The sequence below is a fragment of the Natator depressus genome, chromosome 3, assembly GCF_965152275.1.
Source record: "Natator depressus isolate rNatDep1 chromosome 3, rNatDep2.hap1, whole genome shotgun sequence".
Taxonomy (NCBI): Eukaryota; Metazoa; Chordata; order Testudines; family Cheloniidae; genus Natator; species Natator depressus.
In genome coordinates, this window is record NC_134236.1 from 194958565 (window position 1) to 194978959 (window position 20395).

The 20395-nt window shown below is 37.7% G+C and overlaps 1 protein-coding gene across 11 annotated transcripts in view; it reads right to left on the reverse strand.

Annotated features, from left to right (window-relative positions):
- Positions 1–20395, reverse strand: part of EHBP1 (EH domain binding protein 1) — a 319529-nt gene continuing 299134 nt past the window's right edge. For 7 of the 11 annotated variants that reach the window (XM_074949600.1, XM_074949598.1, XM_074949594.1 and 4 more), the window contains 4 exons: positions 9517–9616; positions 8222–8295; positions 1422–1536; positions 2–1064 (listed from right to left, as the gene is read on the reverse strand). In XM_074949600.1, coding sequence (XP_074805701.1) covers positions 974–1064; positions 1422–1536; positions 8222–8295; positions 9517–9616 — 380 coding nt within the window. In that variant the 3' untranslated portion in view covers positions 2–973. Of the gene's footprint in view, positions 1065–1421; positions 1537–8221; positions 8296–9516; positions 9617–20395 lie in introns of all 11 variants that reach the window. The other 4 variants (XM_074949596.1, XM_074949591.1, XM_074949597.1 and 1 more) reach the window with 2 other exon arrangements.

The following is a 20395-nucleotide window of genomic DNA, read 5'->3' on the forward strand; positions in this document are numbered from 1 at the left end:
GTAAGAAAGATTCAGCTTTTATTGAAAATTTATATATGACTCAGTCTTGTAATAAATAAACAGTTTTCACAAAAATGAGAGCGCTGTAAGCCAAGGGAACATGAACTGGGAGGGGTTTGCACACAATGGCAAAATCAGACTTTAATAGGTACAGAATAAATATGAACAGGTTCTGGAGCCAGTGCAGAGATCCCACAAAATGGAGAAGGGAACAAAACTAGATGTAATAAATAATTATAAAAAATGGCATAGCCTTTAATGACAAAATGTTTCTGTAAACTGATGCACTTCAATTAGCCCCATCTCACATCACATCTTCAGATCACAAGGCTCTTTTCAAACCATATGTTAAAGAACTAGTCTCTGAGCAAATCAGACAGTCTTAAATGTATATTATACATACAATAAAATGTAAAACGCTGCTGAAATAAACACTGGTAAATATAGCACATTTTAATAACTGGATTGAGTCAGATCTAACTATAAAATTTAGACAGCTTATTAAGTATTACATATGGCATGACTAGATGAAATCATTCAGCATGATTTTAGTTTTCTATTTTCCCCTCTATAATCCTATTACAACAAAAACATATTTATTTCAAAATTCATTCCTCCTCCAGCTAAAGAAATCCAGACAGACATATTTTTTTCTCTTAAACATTTCTGATATCACCACCACCACCACAACGTTTCTGTGCAAATGTATTTAACGGAATTTCAACATGATGACTAAGCTCACAAATAAATCATAGTACAAAGCTAGTTTGGAATAATATTGCTTGAGTGGAAAAAAATAACAAATCCAGAAAACAACGCAGTATAGAACTGGCCTAACGAAAGGGCAAAAGTTTTATTTTTTTTGAAATATTGACGTGTAATATTGTTTTTTTCAGTCTTGGGGTCAGTATTTTAAAAATGTAAGAAAGGTCTGGACTACAAAATGCAGCTGCATCTGTTCCAGGAAGGCCAGTCACTGAAGGACACATTTCTCTTCTTTCTTGGCCATCTTGCCTTTGTTTTGTTCAAGAGTTCTTTCCAAATGTTCATCTTCTTCTTCAGCCCTGAAAAACAACCCCAAGATACAATTATTGTCCATTTTCTATCTAAGGTCACACAGTTCTTCTTTACAGGCTAATTTGCCAAAGGGATTTGGATATTGAGAACCACTCTAGAGTTAGATGTGATAGCACCATTAGTCTGAGGATCGGGCTCTAGTGATGGTCTGATTTTCTTTAAAATGGATCATCACTACCAATCCCCGAGTTCATGTTTCACTCTTGATCACCAGAGAACATGCTGCCTTTGTTACTGAACTTTCCTCAAACTTTTACTGTCCGGACGATAGAGACAAAGCAGATCCATTCACAGAAAAGTCAAAATGTCTCTAGAGGGTTTAAAAAAGAACACATCATACTTACTGTTTTTCTTGGGCATCCAAATCTCTGACCAGGGCATCACGTTTATTAACGAGAATAACAAGTTCATCCAGCAAAAGCTGCTCTCGCCTTTTCTGGGCCTCAGTCTTTTGCCAATCTGAAAACAATATACAAATACATTCAATAACAATAACAACCTCCCACCCCAAATGTGTGGTTTAAAATCTTTTTGGCCTTAACTTCTGTATGATTTAAATAAATGGGTGTCAGATCTTTGGCCTTAGCAATAAAAAGAAAAAAGGATTATTAATTTCTGTGACCCGAAAGGGGTGTGGAACTTTAAGCAGGGATCACATTTCACATTTGCGTGAATTTGTGTAAATCAAAAACATCAAGTTATTGAAGATCTGTATTTGACTTCATGCATTATTTGGTAACTCACTGCCATAAATGTATACATTGCTACATAAACAACTAATGTCTGTACTAGATTTGGTAATATTATTCCAAGATGCCTAATTTCTAAATCTCTCACAGAACTTTTAACGGAGGCCTGGACAGACTGGAATCAGTTTATAAATAGCAATTTTTAAAAAACAGAAACAAATGGAATCATCTTCTTCATTTTCTTTTTTTCCCGTTTATTGTTTGGTATTATCTTATTCTAGAGATCTTTCGCTCTGGCCTTGTTTTCTGTGAATATATTGGGTGGGGGGAGGGGCACATTTGTTTCTGAAACTGGCAAAATTCACAGAACCAAAAAAATATTATAAGAACTTTTCCTAATCTAGAATCTAACTCCATCTCTGCCCACATAGCTTATTCTTTGCTAATTTCTTGCTTGGTATATCTTAGCAGTTGGAAGTATCTCACACTGGGCACCATATGCTTCACAATAACTTTAAAAGTAGGTGTCAGTTAATTAGCATTTTTCTCTGAAGTAAAAATACATTTGGTAGACAATATTACATAGCACCCCTCTCCACAGCAATGTAACCAATCTGATTGTTTGCATTATGGCTAAATCCAAGGCTCTTTGCTAAATGACAATTACAGATCTGATTCTGAAATTATTTTGTTGCACAAGATTGGATAATGTCTAATCACTCTCCCATTGCACTAATCTTGTGCATGCTTACATCCAGAGGACTCCAAAGGAACATTTTTGACCCGATACGCTTCCCTTGCATGGTCTCTGTCCCTCTTTTAACAGAACCGTATCTGCATTTCATAAAAAGAAGGCAAATTTAAGATTGGAGCATGCCTGAAGTCCAAGCCAACTGCTCTCTAGCCAGACTGTAAGGGCTTGTAGCTGTCAATCAAGCCACCAGTCTACCCCGCCTCCCTCATTAGGAAAGTAAACAATGAAAAGAAGGAGAAGTAGATGATGAGGGAGATAGCAGAACAAATGAAGAGCAGGAGGGAAACAGGACACCAGCTTAAAAATGTCCATAACCACCGACTCAAGCAGTGTCCTCCCCTCTGTGCACTTTCCAAAAAATAGAGGAAAGAGAGTGTGCAATCCTTTTGGATTTCTCTCTTCTCCCTCTATTGCCCTGGGCAATCATGTTAAAACTCACATGGCTGGTGCTTATTCAGATAAACCTAACAATGCACACCAATGGTTACCATGTGAATCTTCACAAACCACACAAGAATGTGCTGGTTCAAATCCCCCTGACCCCCCTCCAAAGCAAAATTTATTCAAGACAGCAAACTGCTCAGAAGCTTTATGAAAGCAAGTGGTGCTAGAGGGAATTCAGTCTTGTATTTACAAATTAAAAATTAGATGCATCATCATGCAATAAAGGTTAGAACAGCAGCAAAAAGCCAGGAATGTGTAACCACTTTTATCGTTCTCTTGCCTTCTGTCTGTGGACATGTATCCATAAACCAACGTAGGTGTACGTGCATATACTGACATGCACACACAGAAAATACAGACAGACATGTGTATATATACATTTGACATAAGCAAATGTACATAATAGTGTTTCATAAATGAGCAAGAACTTGATATAGTGACACTTTGTCCCCTTCCAACACATTTACATGGCAGGAGACCTGCAGACGGTTCTCATTGCTATTTTTAAATGGGCTGTTTCTGATCCCTCATACTTATGGAAGCTAATTTTCCAGGTGGTAACCAAATCAATTTGTCTTGTAATTTATCGTCCTCACCTTCACCCCAGCCCAAACATGGTGCCCCCCAAAGCTGCCTTTTAGTTGCTAATGTAGAACATACTCTCTTGATTTCCGTTGATATTTGCCCTTTCCTACTCCGGCATGTTACAGGACATGCTGCTTCAGTTCAATTTGTTAAAAAATCCTGCCTGCTAGGGCTCGAACTCAGAACAGGCTCTTCGTGAAATCACATGGTATTACATGTAAAAATTAAGTGCCAGCTTAAGTGATTTCAACTCACTGAAACAAACCAGACTCACAAGTGTATGTCAGACGTCAGTGATCCGACTAGAAACAAGGAGAAAAAGACGTAGTTCAAAATTCCCTGCCTGTTCACACGCCCTCCAAACCGTCTACAACTTCGAGCCACACTACCCGTGCTTCTCACTACGATCTTGCTGATCTCAAGGTTTCTCTAATATTTTGACACCTGAAGATCCTGATAAATTAAGGAAGGATCTGAAAAGCACCAGTTCTACATGGGTTTGAGCTATCTAATACTTTGCAGTTTTGTCTTGGTTGGCAGTTTCAGTTTTTTAAAACACTCTCATTTTTCTGAATGTTGGAAGCAATTTTCTGTAACATCTTATGTGTGCAGACAGGAGCCAAAATATTTTAGAATTATATTAGAACTGGAGGTTTGGTATGAACTACTTTTTCCTCTGTAACATTCCTACCTATAGATATTGATATCGTAGACACAGCTCACAGCAGTGTATGGTAAATAACGTCTTACGGGACACTCTGACCTAGAATGAAACCGATTTTTGTTGTTGCTGTTGTTACAGTAGATAGTAGTGGTGTTTGTGAGGATGCCATGCAAAGATTCATTAGCACAAGTACACAATTGCTTTGTTGAGTTAGCTTAATTAACTTGTATACATTTCTTCGGAAAGGAGAAAAACTTAACTTCCCTCTTAGAAGTGCAGACAAATAAATATCAGTTTGTTAGGAAGGGAGGAGTTTTTGGACAGAGTATTTGGTCAATATTTATTTTATATAATATTAAACTAGGAGCTTGTTTTACACAGTAAAATATCCGACTGAACATACCTCCCCCAGCAAAACAGCTTTCAGAGAGAACACAAATGTCAATATATTTAAAAAGCAACAGCATGCAAGTTTGGCTTCTACCTGTTGTAAATTTTAAGACAGGATTATCTAGCACACGTGTTATATATAGTTACCAGCACTGACTACAGCTTTGGGAAACTACAATATAGACTGTGATTAAGGTGAAGATTCCAGAATAATATTGTTATAAAAGCTACACTCTGGATAAAAATTGGAGAAAGCTCTGATGCTGTATATGAGCTAAAAGGGCTGAAAGCCAAAGACCCCATGCAGTCTCTTGCAATGTGCAGTTTCAAATTACATAGTTTGTTAAATTCAGAATGAAATCCAAATGTTTTCAATTATTCATCTGCATGGAGTTTACATTGTCTTCATTTTAGTTGCTTAAACTGATAATTACTTTAAGACAACAGGCAGACTATTCCAATAGAAACACTGTAATAGAAACGGTCTAAAGTTCTTCTGGTAAAACCTTCAACCTTGCCACTATAATAAATAAGCCTAGCACTTGGATGAAAATTAACACTAGTTTTGTAAAGAGCACATTGGGGGATTGCAGTCAAGTCTTATCTTTAGTTCCAGTCAACTAGCAATCCTGAAAGAGTTTGCATCATCATCAGAGCAGGCCATTTGATAGGATTCTACTGCTGAACCTAATCAATCTATGGAATACTGTGGCTGTGCTGTGTAACAAAGCTAAAATAGATTTACAAATGGGGTTTTAGGGGATAAGCTCCTCCACAGGATTACATATTGATTTTAAATATAAAAAGCTTATCATATAAACCATAACTACAAAAATAGTGAACCTATGCATAAATCCTTTTAGAAGAGCACCCACTTCAAACTATAAGCCAAGAATAAATCAAGATGTACAAAATCCTAAAGAAGATCCATTTCTTGGGCAGAAAATGAACACACTACCCCAAGGTGTGCAAAAATGAACTTATCTTTTCTAAGGAGACATTAAATCTGGGGGAAAAAGGGGAAGGTAACTCAAGTGTGTTTAAGTCTAAGGTATCCTGCTACTAGCTTTGGATGCAGAAAAATCCAAGCTCTGAAATGCGTACCTTGTTTACATGAGACACACATGCTGTGTGTTCTCATTTGCCCATGCTAAAACAAACCAAGTAGGGGATATTTCCTTCAGCGTGTTATGATTCTTTAGAACTATTTCAGGCCCTTCTCGGGATGAGCATTTTCAGCAGCAAATTCACTTGTAACGATATGAATAGCTTGTTGCTATAAGAAGCCAGTACTTTACTCTCCCTTTCTTATCTCTGCTGCTAAATGGGAAAAAAAAAGTACTCCTCTTTTTACCACTGTTGGCCATTCATGTGTTCTGTGTGAAGTGCTTTTAACACTCCAAAAGGCTATTCAACTGCATATGCATCCATTTTAACAGTTGGCTAAGAGGACACTGTCTCCACATCACTGAACACTATAACGGTCAGCACCTCTAAACTACAGTACTGCCCACACACTGCTCAGACTAGCAGGGCAGGCCGATGGCCAATAAACTGCCTTTATCTACAATCAGCAGGCTGCTACCTTTTGCAAGTCTCTTTTTCCCCTGTCATCAACTAGCTAAGTAAATTGTTTGATAGATTTTTAAACAGCAGAGTCACGAGTGGAAGAGTTAGAGCAATTCACCAAAACAGTAATTATCACCTCTCAAAGACTTGTTTTTTAAAGTACCAGTATGAATCAGAACATTGCTACTAACAATCACTTTAAATAAACAAACACACCAACAGAAACCACCCTGCTATTTTTTAATGTCCATATGTTTTGGAGTGGGAATATCTGTACACATGTGTTAGATTTGTCCTTTCACATCTTTTATATGGCACCAACTGTTCATTAGCCTCTCTGATACATACTGCCTTGAACTCCTCATTTAGCCTATTTAACTTTCTAATTTCTTCTACAGTCAACCTTACTACACAAATCCGTTTTGTGTTATTTTAAAAATCTCAATTAATATTTGAAATCAAGCATAAATCAGACATGAAAAGCTTGAAAGCACCTACATATACACCCAGAGTCCATTTTTCAAAACTATATTTCAGCATCTTATAACATACTTATAGCCTCAATCATCATATCTGGATAGCTCCTTCTTTAAAAAGTTCCTAAGAGAACAATAATCTTAATACAATTCAAAATTTTAAAACATAATAAGAGTAGTGTAAACAAACATATTGTTTTTCTTGAAAAATCCTGTATATTTCATCATTATTAACTTAACAAGTAGATCTGATCTTTCTGATGTCTGATGTTTTGCTGTTTTTAATTTTATTTTATTAAGGTATATGTGTGATTTGTCATATTCTGTAAGGCATTCAAAGATCTTAGGTTTGAAGTGCCCACAATAAAAATAATTAAGGGACATTACTGTATAATTTATGCCCAATACTTATTTTTTTGTTAACAAGGATTTTAATCTGTTTTAAATATTTAATTTCTAATTAACTGTTACCTCAGTATACATTTTTGAACTCAGGTTTTATTCAAGAGTATGATGCACTGAGCCTTACCCAAGAATATAGTAACAGACTGATAGATATGAAAAAGCTACCTGACAACCCATGTCTTTCTCCTACAAACTTATGCTTCTAGTGAAGTCTCCAAACTAATTAGAATTGATTTATTATGGATCAGGTACCTTATCAGGTGAAGAAAGAAATTACCATGGACAGTCAAAGGGCTAAGAGGTCAATATAGAATAGCAAAATCAATTTGCATTGATTAGACAAAAGGTCCATTTTACAGAGCCCAAAGGATTAACTTTTAAGCAAACATCTTTGAACTACAAGCCAGCATTTGTGACTGAGAGGTATACGTAGAGCAGCATTATAAAACACTTAAGATATTTAAATAACAATATAATGTAAGCAATAGTTTAAGCTATCTGGATATTTATTTTTATTATGAATCCTCCTTAGGATTACTGTACAAATTCATTTAAAATCATTATGGAAAGTATGAAATTGTTTCACTTATCCCCATGTCAATCTTTCCATGAGTTTTCATTCAGGTAAGGTGACTAGACTCTAGAGAGCTACAGAGAATGAAGAAAATATGTGCAATGGATTGCACTAACCCTGATGTTGTGTGTGAGGAAATATTTACTTGACACGTGTATAATATGTTATCATGAAGACTGAAGAGATTTGTTTCCACAGTGGAAATATTGCTATAAAAATATTTAAAATGTAGAAATAAGGAATCTCATGTATGTGAGTCATCCCTTTATGATAAGCAACATCACTGCATCAAAACTAAAATGACTTTGCTGTAACAAAAACAATAAATAAAATGTAAAAATACATTGTGCTCCGCCCCCCCCCCCACACAATGCTTTTTCAAATATATTTTAGTTTCTGATCATGTTTCTGATCTTGCTTTCTGAATCCAATGCTTGAAACAATTTCTTTGCATATAATTTATGGATATGAGTAAAGACCTACAGTATCTATTGCACATTATAATTTTGAATTATGGGATAGCTGACTCCATTCTCAGGTGGGCCTTCTTATTGGTCTTCCTGTTAAGTAATTTCATTTGTTAATATTGCTTACCTTCGATAGCAAGCATTGCTCTTAACTCTCGGTTCAACAGTTCGTACCGCCTTTCTAGGTCATGTTCTTTTTCCCTAGGCAAGTTGCAAAAGTTCATCAATATGTTAATTACTAAATCATTAAACACTTAAAAGAACCTTTAACTTACATTGATTTTAGGACTCATAACTGACTTTTCTCTTCAACTTTAAGCTACTCCAAACAAATGATACACAAACTTAAAACCGTCCTCAGGTAGAATATTCAGTAATGATGCTTTTTTCCTTTTCTGTAACGTCTGTTTTTCTGGATTTAGTTTAACTTCCTTGTACTATTGTACATAATTAGTAAATATTCATCCTTGGAGCAGCTGTTGTGCTATGTCCTAAGTATAACATATTCTCTCCTATCTAAAGAACAAATTCCAGATTCAAACAATTCACCAAGATAGTATGAACACTTAAAGTATTATCCCATGTAAATTCTGACCTAACGAATACAGAAAATTAGACCCAGGATTAGAGAGCTTAATATTTTAAGGTGGAATCTTCTATCAAGTTCAGACATGGAAAGAAATTTGTGAACGTACAACTCATTTCACTATGTTATAAAGGAAGCATGCATATATCTACACTAGGTGGCATACTAAAAGAAAATCATCAGTAAACTGAGAAAAACTAAACAAGAAATGACGACCTCAACAGGCCAAATGCCAGTCTAATAATGAATGGTATTTATGCTTTCTCTCATCCTCTATGCTCCTAATAACTGTGCCAGTTTTGCCCATTTCTGAAGAAGGTTTACATGTCTTTATTACACAAAACTTGCTCTGCATCATCTGTGGTAACATTGCTTCACGTGAGGTTCACTAATATGCTTTTTCCCACACTCCAACATTGCTAAACTAGTGAATGATCTAATATTACTGACTAGAGCAAATATCAACTTTAAATTAAAGTTTTCCCTGAAAATAAAATTTGTATGTTATATTTCAAGTACAATTCAAGTATATTTTCAAATGTCTAGAAAGCAATTTTATTCTACTGTTTTTGCCTTTGAACATATAAATGCACTTGCTATTTCATATTTTTTCACAGCTCTCACTAATCTTGCATCATTGCATGCTTTGAATTTTCATGTCTGAAATATGAGAAAAACAAACTACTTGATATGTACACAAATCACACATACTTTGCATCTTTGAGGAAACATTCTGAAGTCTAATGGAAATAAAGCAAAAAAGTTTAGCATCTATATTCTAAGTGAACATACTGATAAATCAACCTCTTGGAACAAGCTCAGTCATCCATACTTACAGAAGAGAAAGCTGATTCATTCTTCTTATCAAGGCATTTTTCTTATTAACCAACATGAACCATTCCTGCATCATAGCTTCTTCTTCTTCTGTGTTCCGTCCTATAAAATAAGCACATTTGTTATTTATGAGACTTTTCACAAGCTGGACAACAAACTTAAGTATCAGTTTTTGGAACATGAGATCTCTCATGTTAATGGGCATTAAAAGGTAATTTTTCAAAATTGAACAATAACAAAATATTAGACTTCAAGACCGGCAGCCTAACACTGTTGAACTATCACAAGTCAATCTTTTAAAGCTGATATTCTTCAGCATATATATTTTAGTGCCTCTTAATGTACTCATAGATCATATTAACACTAAGTACATTTGGAAGAAAAAGTGTTCTACCTTTAAACCCTCCCCAGAGATAATACGATTATAAAAGAGGTGGAAAAACAACAAAACATTACGATGGGTGAAATTAACTGCATCCACAAAAACCCAGAGTATTCAGGCTCCACGTGGGTGGAATGCACAGAGTAGCTGGGGAGGTGAAATCCCGCCCACAACCCTTGGCCAGTGTGCTGGGCTGCTGGCCAGCCTCCCTATCCTTATGGCTGCTATTCCAGATAGCTGACATAGCTTCTCTGCACTGGGGCCCTGATTCAGTCCTCACTGAAGTCAAAGGGAGTCTCTCCATTGATTTTAACAGGAATTGGATTGGGACTCAGTTGCCGAGGGTACTGGAGTCATGACATCTGCACAAATATACACAGCCTCCATTTGTGGCAACCGATCAGCCCCTGTCTTTCTCAACATTAAGTGGAAGGAGAGACAAGTCTTTATATACATGTTACCGGCATGTAAATCTAATGAATTTTAACCTTAAGAAATGCATAATTTGGGAAGAAGCTTTGCCCAGTGGCTACAGTAAAAGAATAAAGTCAGGAATTTGGGGGTCTTTTTCCCAGCTCTGCCACTCTGTGACCTTGGGCCTGTATCTCACAGTTTCCCATTTCTAGTATGAGGATAACACCTACCTCATATGCGTGTTGAGGATTAATTCATTATGTTTGTAAAGTGCTTTAAAATCTCTGAGGAAAGATACTATATATGAGGGGAAGGTATCATTATATTAATATCCAGTAACGGGGCACTAGTTGTTGAGCGGAAGCTTGCTTACATCAGAAGCTGGTAATGTACCAAAAAACGCAGTGAGCTTTTGCTCTAAGAGGAAACCCCCAATTTTTGGGTGTTAACATTTGCATCACAGCTGATTCTTCAGCATCACGGCCTGTCTTACAAACATTCCCAAATCATACGCAAATGCTTGGAGCCAGATCTGTGCAAGGAGCTGCCCTTTTCCCATGGCTATTCCCCTGCTGCATTTACAGTACTGTTTTATGGCTCAGAATTCCCTCCAGAGAATTTTGAGACAATAAGGATGTTTTTCATAACAAATTAAAGATCAGAGGAATTGTTGCATTGGCCCAGCTAGTGGGGGTTCCTGCTGCAAGACTTAGACTGTACTCAATATATCCTTCCCCTGAACTGCACTGAGTCAGCTCACTTTCTTTTTATGGGGGGCAGGAGCATGGGGGATTACTTTCTTATCCCTACAAACAATCAATCTGTGCCCACCAGCATGAAATTTGATTCCCCCTTTAGCATGCAGGTAAAAAAATTCTAATAACTAGTTACACAGATGACGACATTTAATTGATTAATTAATTCATTGTTTGTAAAGGGCTCTGGGATCTTTGGATGAAAGATGCTATCACAAATACATTACACCACAATACCATTCTAATGGATGAGTCTGCAAACCATTTTCAACAAACAGAAAATGGGGACATAGAGACATTCAATGGAGCTTCACCAATTTAGACCAGCTACTAATGTAGATTTTCTCCTTCTAAAAGTAAAATGAAGTGAACGACAGCATATATTCAAATAAATCTAGGGAAAAGCTGTATTTGTCAATTTGGAGCCTAACGAAAACAGATTGTACATCTTCAATATTTTTATGCTTACATTTTATTGTATGAAGTAGTCACAGGTTTTTTTTAAAGTGAGTCAACAAAGTCTTTACTGTTTTACAGTATTTTTAATCTGTCTTTTAGGGCAGCTGTTTTTGTATTCCTTTTGGACCATGTGATGCCCTGACACTGGTCATGTGATATCGGCTGCGATAGGCACAAATCCCAGGGCAGCAACAAAAGAAGAAAGAGTAAAAAGAAAAAGCTGAGAAAAAGCTTGCAATTTGGAAAAAGGCCAATTGTAGCCCAGTGAAGGCCTTTTTGATCAGTGAAATGACACATGTGTGCAATATTAACAGCAATAGATTGGGGTATCTTATTTTTTTGACCAAGGGCTTTTAAATTCTTGTACATACAACTTAAATACAAGCAAGGTAAGATACATGACAACATAAATAATTTTAAAATTGCTACTCTCAAGCAACATAGTACTACTAGCTAGTTTACTCAATTTAACACTATTTTCTTCAATAGAGAGTGCATATAAAACACTTTCAGTGAAGAAAATTGAATGCTGAAATGCTGATGCAGCAGTGATATTTGAAAGTTAAATTTATACTTACTATTTCTAAATAAAAACAAAAACAAGGATTTTCCTCATCCACAACTAATTTCACACTTCCACTTAGTAAAACTGTTCAACTGCTACGTGTTTATTTTCCAAGTTCAAATGATTACTGAAATCATTCAAGTACAAATGTTTAAAAATTCAAAATGTGAAAATATCCGCTTTGCTCTCTGGAGAAACAATACAACACAGATTATTTAAATGAAGTGAAAAACATGTCCGAGAACAAATCGATACTGTGTGTGCAAACCCTTTATCTGAGCCAGTACACGATGATGGAAATCTATAAATAGCCCACAGATCTTCAACTTAAAATTGTTTTTTTTCTATAACACATGCATTACACCATTGTTTTAATTTTTTTTAAGAAAAAAAATTCAAACCCTTTTAATGCTAGTAAGTTGGACCATTACATATTAATCCTGACTTTAATAACTGGTTAAAGACCCCTTCAGCTTTATAAGTAACAAAAAATATTAAAGCCTGTGATCACAGCGAGCTTTTCTCATTTCTCCTCTAACCATTTGTTATTTAATCCAATACTAGTAATCCAATTTGTCCATCAGACTTTTAAAGGGCAGAATGCAACTTCCCCAGCTTAGACACTTTTCAAAGTACAATATATTTTTCAAATGAATGCTGGATGTTTCATTTTTTCCCCAACTGTTCCTAGCTCTAATGTATGAGGAAAAAAAGAACAAGATGAACATTGTTCATACTGATTAAGTAAGAGCTCATTAAAGAGCTGTCAGTGCCGTACTTTGAATATGCATGAAGCATATAATCAGATCTAGTACCGTCACTAGAGGAGAATACGGTAAGTACAAAGGATTGATTTAATTACTTAGAGTGGGCTGTGGTGGTAAAGCGGTCTTGTTAGCGCAAAAAGAAAAGGAGGTTGTATTCTGGCACAGTTAAGAGAAAAAGGCAGGTTTAGCTTCTGCCACAATACCTAATCTCAGGATAAAGCACTTTAGGTTGTAGCTTAAAATGAAGACTGTCAGTATTCTAAAAAGCCCAGAATTCATCTTATTTTGTTTAACCTCACCTGGTTAACTATCTAGCAGAATGTATTCTTTGTAACACATAATTATGGCTATACCTTTTTATCCTATAGATACAATAATGACTCCTGGAAAAAAGTCTTATTTTAAGACTCTTTAGTGCTGCAAGCATCACATACATTCAAAATGCAGAGTAAGTGATGGAAAGATGCAACAAGAAAAACTAACATAACAGACTTGTAATACCATATTTTATTAGTGGACAATCTGTGATGAGAATTTTTGGTAATGTTTTTCTAGTTTCTTTATTTTTTAAATCAAATTCCTGTTTTATTTCCCCCTAGGAATCAAGGAGAATTCTCTCACATCACCATATTCTTCTTTCATTGTTTGGCTTGAGTGGTGAAGGATGCATGTTCTATTCTTCTCTTCACTTGACATCTACCAGATCCCTCCTCAGTGATTAGGAATGATCACGATACCAAGATTGGAACAGTTAAGGCCCAAATTCCACCCTCAGAAACATACAGGCAATTCCCATTGACTTAAGTTTTGGTTCTGCAGTGCACTGTAATATCTCCTGAACGAGACTGAATAAAGGCTGTAGCAAAAAGTTCAATGATTTTGTCCAATAAGCCAGGATTTGGATGACCCTCTCTTCCCTCCCCCCCCGCAAAATGGCTTACATCTTTTGGTTAATCTCATGCACCAAATTATTATTTCAATTGCTGCTATTTAATAATGATTGAGGCCTTTTTCTTCTTTCATCTGTACCATTTCTGAACTACAAATCCATTACAATTTTTGGAGGACAGTGCAAATGAATAAGTAGTATACTTTTATGTTGTAGAACTTGAACATGGATTTATAAAATATCATTTCCATTAAATACTACAGGGGTTACTAATGGGTAACTCATATGCTGATTCCTTGTTAAACATTTTAATAAATAGTAATCTGATAAATGGTTAGGCTGAATCAATTTGAAAGCACCAGTTTTTCCCTGCTAAACAAACAAACAAACAAAATCCCAAACCAAACACTTCAATATCATCCAGTGAATAGCACATATATGTACCATGTAGCTTATAACCGTTTAAACCTTTTGGGCAGTAAGACATTTAGATAAACCAAACATGGATTAACGTAGTATGACTGCACACTGCTAAGAAAACAGAGAAGAAAGTGCTACAAAACATTATGAGCACTACTTAAATGGGAGAAAAAGTAGCAACATGTAGGGGCAAGACTAGTTTACTGTGTAAATGGACGGACACCTTACATCCTTTACACATTAAGCCATCATAAATTCGTCAAGACAAGCCACTAGACTAAAATAAAATATATTTAGAAATCCTCAAATTTAAATATATTTAGCTGCTTTGCAAAAATGAATTACAACTCACAGAAGATAACTAATAAAAGGTTTCTATCATCGTCCAAAACCAGCACATTCAGTCTGGCAAGAAATAGCAGGTTTACGGAAATTATTAGGTATGCTGCCTTAAGCGCAGTTGTTTTTACATTTTATTTGTACTGCATATTCTGTGTGTTACGTTGTAATAGTTAAACATAGAAAACGCCACGTCTACCCATTTACTTCAACAGAACACCATGAAAAAGAACTACTTAAGACACAGCCCATTCTTCAGCCATTTGCTGATGTTTACACACAGTTTTAAAAAGAATAGAAGAAGCTTTCTTCACTCAACACACTTGGGTGAAGAGGCCAGCAGGAGAATGCCAGCGTATGTGAACGAGAGCAAGTCCAATAATGAAAAAACTGGCCAACTTCCCTCCACTGCTATTTATGGAGACATAGTAGTTGTTATTTGAGAGTGTTTACATGACCACCAGATAGTCCTACAAAGGTTGGTCAATGCCTGAAGTTTCACATATTTTACCCTGAAATTCATTTGAAAATATGTCTTATTTGCCTGCTTAAACAGTTTCATTTATCCTGTCAAGATTAGGGGCACATAAAAACTCTCATATGAAGAGAGATTGGAAAGATTGGGATTGTTTACCTCACAGGGGAGATGAATAAAAGGAAATGTGATAAAAGTATACAAAATAATGAAAGGTGTAGAGAAGGTAGCAGAAAGGGCTAAATTAACAAATATTATTTGCAAGGAATAATCAGACCAGGTCTAACAGGAGCTTAGAATTGGCTACCTTGTGTCCAAACAGACTGAGAGTTGCGGTCAAAATTTTGAAAAGAGACTAGTGATTCTGGACGCTAAACTTGAGACACCTTAAAAGAGCCCGATTTTCAGAGATCTGGTGCTCAGCACTTTCTGAAAATCAGGCTCCTTCATGAGGTCCCAATTCGGATTATCAAAATCTGAGGCCCCCTCTCCCCCAATTACTAATTACTTTTGAAAATCTTGGCCAAATATGGCTTATTTACTCGGAAGTCTCTTTCTCATTATGATAAATGTTTTTGTGTGGATTACTATAAAAGAAAAAAATGTCAAGGGAACCTGAGAAACTAACTAGGACAAAGGTATTGTTGGACATGGCTAGGCGATAGGTAAAGGCATAGGTCAGTCTGTTAAATATCTATTGCTAGTGGATGCTGTAAGCACAGGAAAAAGGTAGAGCATTTCTGATGCCTTAGTAAAATAGGGAGTTATATTTCATTCAGGTAAGCAGACTAAGAAGTTATGCATATGACTCAATTGGAAACTAGACATGAAAGACACAATTGTCAGCTACCACTGGAGGACAACTGAGGGCGTCAGCTGGAAACACTACACCTCAAAATTTTGCTTAAAATATTTTTATGACATTTTGAGTTTCAAAATGGAAAAACAAAACAAAAAAAATGGTGCTTTTTCCATAAAACTTAATTATTGCAAAAAGCTCCCCAAGTCTGGCGTTAACGTGCTGGTCCATCATAGCTTCCACAACCAGTAGCTTAGAATTAAGATGCTCAGCTTTCTACGTAGAAACGCCTGCCTCCTTTCCCCAGATGAGAACTGCCTTACTTACTCCAAACTAACCCAATTCACTATGAAATGTTCAAAAATAGCCATCAACAGATAAACAGGATGGGTTGCAGTTTGGGGTCAAACCTTTTGAAGAGCAGTTTTCAAGTAAGGAAACAAAGTTCTCTTGCTTCTCATGGATTTCCTAGTTTGAACTAGTTGGGAAAGCACTGAAGGCAAGTTAGGCCAGGAGTGCTGGAACAATTTGCATAGTGAAGGTGCTGAGAGCCACTGAACCAAACTGCAATCCCTGTATATAATGGAAACCACTTCAAGCCAGGAGATTCTTCTGCACCCCTGGTTCCAGCACCTATGAGTTAGCCAGAGGCATTCTCTGACAAATGTACTCTGGACATACTGTTTGAATGCAGCTTCTAAAGAGACACTGATATACACACAATAATATCAGGTAAAGGTAGCCAAGGATCTCCAGACAGAGTTAATTTACTGTGTTCTGTCTGACTTTATTTTAGCCCAGGAAAGCACAATAATGTTAGTGAAATGGGCCTCAACCCTCAGAGGACCAGCAATGTGTATTTCTTTATGGCAGGAACATATCTAACTAGTTTAACATCAATCAGGAAACCTTCTGTAATTTCTTAGTAGGCGAAAACAAAACATACGAAGAGCCTTATTGAAACTTTTGAGAACTGTGTTAATACAACTTCAAGGCACTGACCACATCTAATAAATGCCAGGATTTCTCTTTAGAGAGATGAGGTGGAGGAGGTAATATCTTTTATTGGACCAACTTCTACTGGTGAGAGAGAGACACTTTTGAGCTCATACAGAGCTCTTGTACAACACTAAATCCAAGCCTTCTCCTTGTCTGAAATGAAATTGGTACAAAAGGACAAAAGGCTAGTGACCTGTTATCTCTGCAACCTAGAGTTATTTTGGGTCTGAAACTGGGAACCATCCAGAGTGTAACTATCATTATGAAAGATAATAAAAGCGAAATTGCATGAAAGGGCATTGATTTTCTCCACTCTACATGCTGATGTAATGACCACCAGAAAATTACCTTAATAGAAAGCCAGTAGAAACAGAATGCATGGGCTTGAACAAGAGGCTACACATTTTATGAAGGATCATATTGAAGACTCAAGTGGCAATCACTGACCAAGAACTGGGAGGACAGACTGTTTATGATTCCTGAATGAAGATGGCAGGAGGTGAGATTCAATTGAAGACAGCTGGACAGAATCCTGTAGGGGGGTGACACTTTTTAACTTTAGGATACAAAATAAAATATACTCCGGCAGGAATTCTATCAGTCAGTAGGTCTGGTATTGCTGGAAATAACAGACTCAAGAATTCACAGTACCATGACCAAGGTCCAAAATCCAGAAGGATCATGATTAGATATGCTCTGGCTATTTTCAGTTTTTGCAATCTCTTGGTATTTATGAAGAAATAAGGACTGGTAGAAAAAGTATGTCAGATCACTGTCCAGATTGCAGGAAAAATTAATCCATAGTCCATCCCCTGGGATCGCTGAACCTGCTGCAAAAACATGGGAAGTTTCATATTTGTTGCTGTTCCCTAGCAATAGCAGATTGTCTGGTGAATTTGGAACTGCAGGGACCACTCACTTGGAAGAAAATGCTGGCAGTTGAACTACGTTGCTTGCGGATTGAGCAGTCACATTGGATGGCTTGCTCTGAGTGACAGTAAGTGCTGTTTTGCCTACTGCTGATTCGCAGACCAGAGTTCTTCTCCCTGCCCTACTTGGTTGTTTATCCATTAATTTAAGGCTAAATGTGGTCCTGAAGTGATAGAACGGCTAGCCTTAGAGTCCTCATGGCAATGTCTACTGCTCTAGTATGAAGCACACTACCCTGATGTTTACCAGTTGTTGCTTTATTTCCCTCATGACAACTTTTTCTGAGGCTGAAAAGGAATAGGGGATGGTACAAACTCTGATGTTTTAGGTAGAGAAGATAGTCAAATACAAGGTTCAAGGGTGCATGCTCTGAGGATATGCCTTTCTGAGAGGACCAAAATGGAGAAGTGCTTCCATTTAGCTAGGTAAGGGCCCCTAGCTGAAGGTTTTCTACTACTGAGAAGCACTTTCTGGACATCCTCATAACAGGATGTCTCCAAAGGCATTAACCATGGAAGCATCCTCACTGTCAGGTGGAGGGCTTGCTGGTTGGGATGGAGCAGGTGGCCGTGGTCCTGAGAAATCACATCTGGATCCAGCGGGAGAGACAGTGGAGGTTTGATTGACAAGGTCAGTGGGGTCGAATACTAGTGTTGTGAGGGCCACACTGGTGCTATCAGGATGAGATGAGCATTGTCTTGTTTGATTTTGAACAAGACTCTGGCAGCAAGGGAATCAGAGGAAAAGCATACAGGATGGGGTTCTTTCAGGGTAGCAGAAAGCATCTGTCAATGAGCCTGGGCAGAGAGCTCCCTGGGAACAGAGCTGGTGGCATTTTCTGTCAGACTTTGTTGCAAACAGGTCCACCTGGGAAGTGAGTCCCCAGATCTGGAAGATAGATCTGGCAACGTTCAGGCATAAACACCACTCATGGTGATTAGAGAAGGTCTTGCTCAGTCGATCTGCCAACATGTTCCATCCTCTGGAAGGTAAGCAGCACTGAGATGAATTGAATTGGTTCTGCAAAAGTCCCAGAAGTGAATTGCCTCCTGGTCTAACTAGGTCAACTGGGCTCCTCCCTTTCTGTGTGTGTAAAATACAGAAGTAGCGGAGTTATCTGTTCAAATTAACAAGTTCTTTCCTACTAAAGCTGAACAGGCTAGTTTTACAGCTCTCAATTCCCTAACATTTATATGAGCCATTAGATCCTGAGACAACCAAAGAACTTGAGTCTGCAAGGACCCCATATGCCCCCCCCCACAACTCAGAGCTGATATGTCTGTGAACAGAGTGAGGGTTGATGTGGATGAGGATAAAGAGGTGAGTGGTGGGGATAAAGAAGACCCCCCCACACACACTTTCAGAGGGTCCATCCACTAATCCAGAGATGTCAAAACTAGCATTGACACTAAAACAACCTTGTGCAAATGATGACAACTTGGGGCATACACTGATGCTAGCCATTCCTGAGATGCAGCCTGTAATGCTGAACCACATAGATACATGCTGCCATGTGACCCAGGAGGCTGCAATAGCTGTGTGCCATGGGGAGAGGATATGCTTTCTGTCACACCACTAAGCCTGGCAGTGTTTTGAACTTGGATTGTGATAGCAAGGCCTTGGCTTTTGTGGTGTCTAAAAATGCTCCAATAAACTATCCTCAGTGATTTGTCCCAATTTACTAGGAGCCCAGTGCATCGATTGTGGACAAGATGGTGGATGCACTGGCTAACATCTGAGCCTCGAACCAACCTTTGACCAACCAGTCGTCCAGGTACAGGAACACATGGGACTCCTGACTTTCATAGATGTGCTGCAAATACCGCCATGCACTTCAATAACAGCTGATGAGTCATTGAGAGACCAAACAGAAGCTGATAATGTGACCCATTTGCCAAAAATCTGAGAAACTTCCGAGGGTTATGTCGTATTGTGACATGGACATAAGCGCCCTTTAAATCAAGGGCAGCATACCAGTCTTCTTGTTCCAGGAAGGGAATAATCAAGGCTAGGGTAACCACATGGAGTATTATTTTCTTCAGGAATTTGTACAACTTTCTTAGATCTAAAATAGGCCTGTGACCTCCTTTTGCTTTGGGGATAAGGAAATAGTGGAAATAGAAACCTTTCCCCTTGAGGCCCAGTGAGACTTCCTGTGTGGCCCCTGCTTGAAGGAATGACTGGACCTCCTGTTGAAGGATGATCTCATGGAAGCGGTCCCTGAAAGGGTCAGGAAGGATGGCATGTAGGAGGGGCAGAAATGAACTGGAGGGCATATTCCAGTTCCACTGTGCTTAAGACCCACCAATCCAATGTTACATGGGCCCAAGCACTTAGGAAGCAGGGTAAGTGATTTGTAAACAAAAGGTGGGAAATAGATGAATTACAGTGCCTGGTACACTGCCCTCCACCAGTGTATCAAAACGCCTGTTTGGATGAGGCGGCTAGATGGGAAAAGCTCACTGGTGCTGAAGAGGAAGGCGGAGGATGTCATCTCCTATTACCCCGGCCCTTTCTCCTCAGCAGATCTTGAGACTGGGGAGTAAAACCCTGGTGTCTGTATGGTAGCTGTGGATGGAACTGTTTCCTTTTTGTTGTCAGAGTACAGATACCAAGAGATTTTACCGTCACCATGGAATCTTTTAGATTATGGAGAATTATTGTCCATCTTATCCGAAAACAAAGAGG